This window comes from Apis dorsata, unplaced genomic scaffold, assembly GCF_000469605.1.
Source record: "Apis dorsata unplaced genomic scaffold, Apis dorsata 1.3 scaffold_185, whole genome shotgun sequence".
Taxonomy (NCBI): Eukaryota; Metazoa; Arthropoda; class Insecta; order Hymenoptera; family Apidae; genus Apis; species Apis dorsata.
Window position 1 is genome coordinate 298,017 of NW_006263470.1, and position 1,627 is coordinate 299,643.

The 1,627-nt window shown below is 47.8% G+C and overlaps 1 protein-coding gene across 1 annotated transcript in view; it reads right to left on the reverse strand.

Moving 5' to 3' along the window:
* Positions 1 to 59: 59 nt before the first annotated feature.
* LOC102680800 (cadherin-23) overlaps positions 60 to 1,627 on the reverse strand; it is a 15,629-nt gene continuing 14,061 nt past the window's right edge. The window contains exons 14-15 of the mRNA XM_031509839.1: positions 667 to 1,619; positions 60 to 524 (exon numbers count right to left, since the gene is read on the reverse strand). Coding sequence (XP_031365699.1) covers positions 314 to 524; positions 667 to 1,619 — 1,164 coding nt within the window. The 3' untranslated portion in view covers positions 60 to 313. The remainder of the gene's footprint in view (positions 525 to 666; positions 1,620 to 1,627) is intronic.

The window sequence follows — 1,627 nt, forward strand, 5'->3', positions numbered from 1 at the left end:
AGCCAACGATTAATAAGCTACGATTAATCACTTGTGCTTTGATTCGTTATATTTTTTTCTTTTTTTGATCGAGAAAATTTCCTACTATCATCCATCTTAATTTTCATCTCGATATCACACATATCGACTACTTTTCTTTCGATAATATTTTTACAACGAATATGGCATATTCTCTCTCTTTAAGTAATATCGCAGGGCTTAAAATATCTCCGAGCTGAAGAAGCGTTTTTTTTTCTTTTTTTTATAGAAATCTTGGTTCAGTCAGTGATCTACATTTTTCTCTCCTATAATATCAGAGTTCAAGCACTCGAGTTTACGTCCTGGAGCCGAGTGTGCTCGGATGATAGAGCGTGGTGTCCGCGCCCCACTCGTAAGGACCTTCGTGCGGCCCAAGGGAAACCATGGTACTGGGTCCGAGGGTGGTGTGCGACGCTGCGCTGACCATTCCAGGGCCGGAAGAGACGTAGCTCAGTGGTGGCCGTGGCTGATCGCGCAAACGGGCGTGTTTCACCTGTCGTTTGTACCTTGAACGAACATAAGAGGAAACGTTATAATTATATTCAAATCTAGAAAGAGAAGATGGACGGAAGACTTTTCTTTTCCATGGAAAGAAGTGAGATTTATTAAGAAAAGAAAAATGGAAAAGCTTACGAAATGTATACTTACTTAGCGTGCATGCAACAAAGCGTACAACTGGAGATAATCGCGGCAACGCCAACGAGGACGGCGATGGCCAGCACCCACATCTGAGTCATCGAGGCGTCGGCTCTGGCAACGAGAGGGGCACAGTGTTGCACCTTCTCCACGTGATAAGTTCTGTAAACTCTCTTCAACTCCTCGTTTTTGGGATCGGTGAGAAGGGCCTTCATCTCGTCCAAATCGTACGCCTCCTTTCCAACCATTTGGAAACAGGAACTGGTCGAAGAAAAGTCCAACGAGTTGTCCTCTTTCGAATAAAACTGGGTGTCGTAAACGTTGACGCTGATCGGTAAGGAGAGAGCCTGTTGCACCGATTTCTCGAACTCCTCCAACGTCTTTCTGACCTCGACCGGTGGCCTCGAGAACACGAACTTCAACATGTCCCTGTCACGCAACAAAAATATCCTCAGAGTGATGTTCGTCTCCCTGGCCGGCGTCACTGAATTGTTGGCCGACACGATGATCTCCATGTAACCGTCCGCGTAACTCGACATGGATCCCGTTGTTCTCAGTTCACCGGTTTGAGAGTTCAGGGACAGGTGAGAGGGGATCTTTCGTTTCGACATGGACGGGTCAACGAGAGACGTGAAAGAAGCTTTGCCCATGCTGTAGTTAATCGGAAGAGCATCGGAATCTGCGTCGAAAGCTTCCAGAGTGATCAGACTCGTGTCTATCGGCACGTTGAGGCGAACGCCCAACGTGACGTTCTCCTTTTTGAACATCGGCCTGTTGTCGTCGATGTCCAAAACTTTGACGAGGACCTGCCTCTCGGAGGGATCTTGTCGGTTGTAAGGTTTCGGAACGATGTCGCCTCTGTTCGTCGAGTAAGGGAAACACTTGACGGTGAGAAGATGGTGGTCGGCCCTCTCTCGATCGAGCCGCCCATTCGACTTTATCACCGCCGAATTGTTCTCGAGCCTCTCGACGA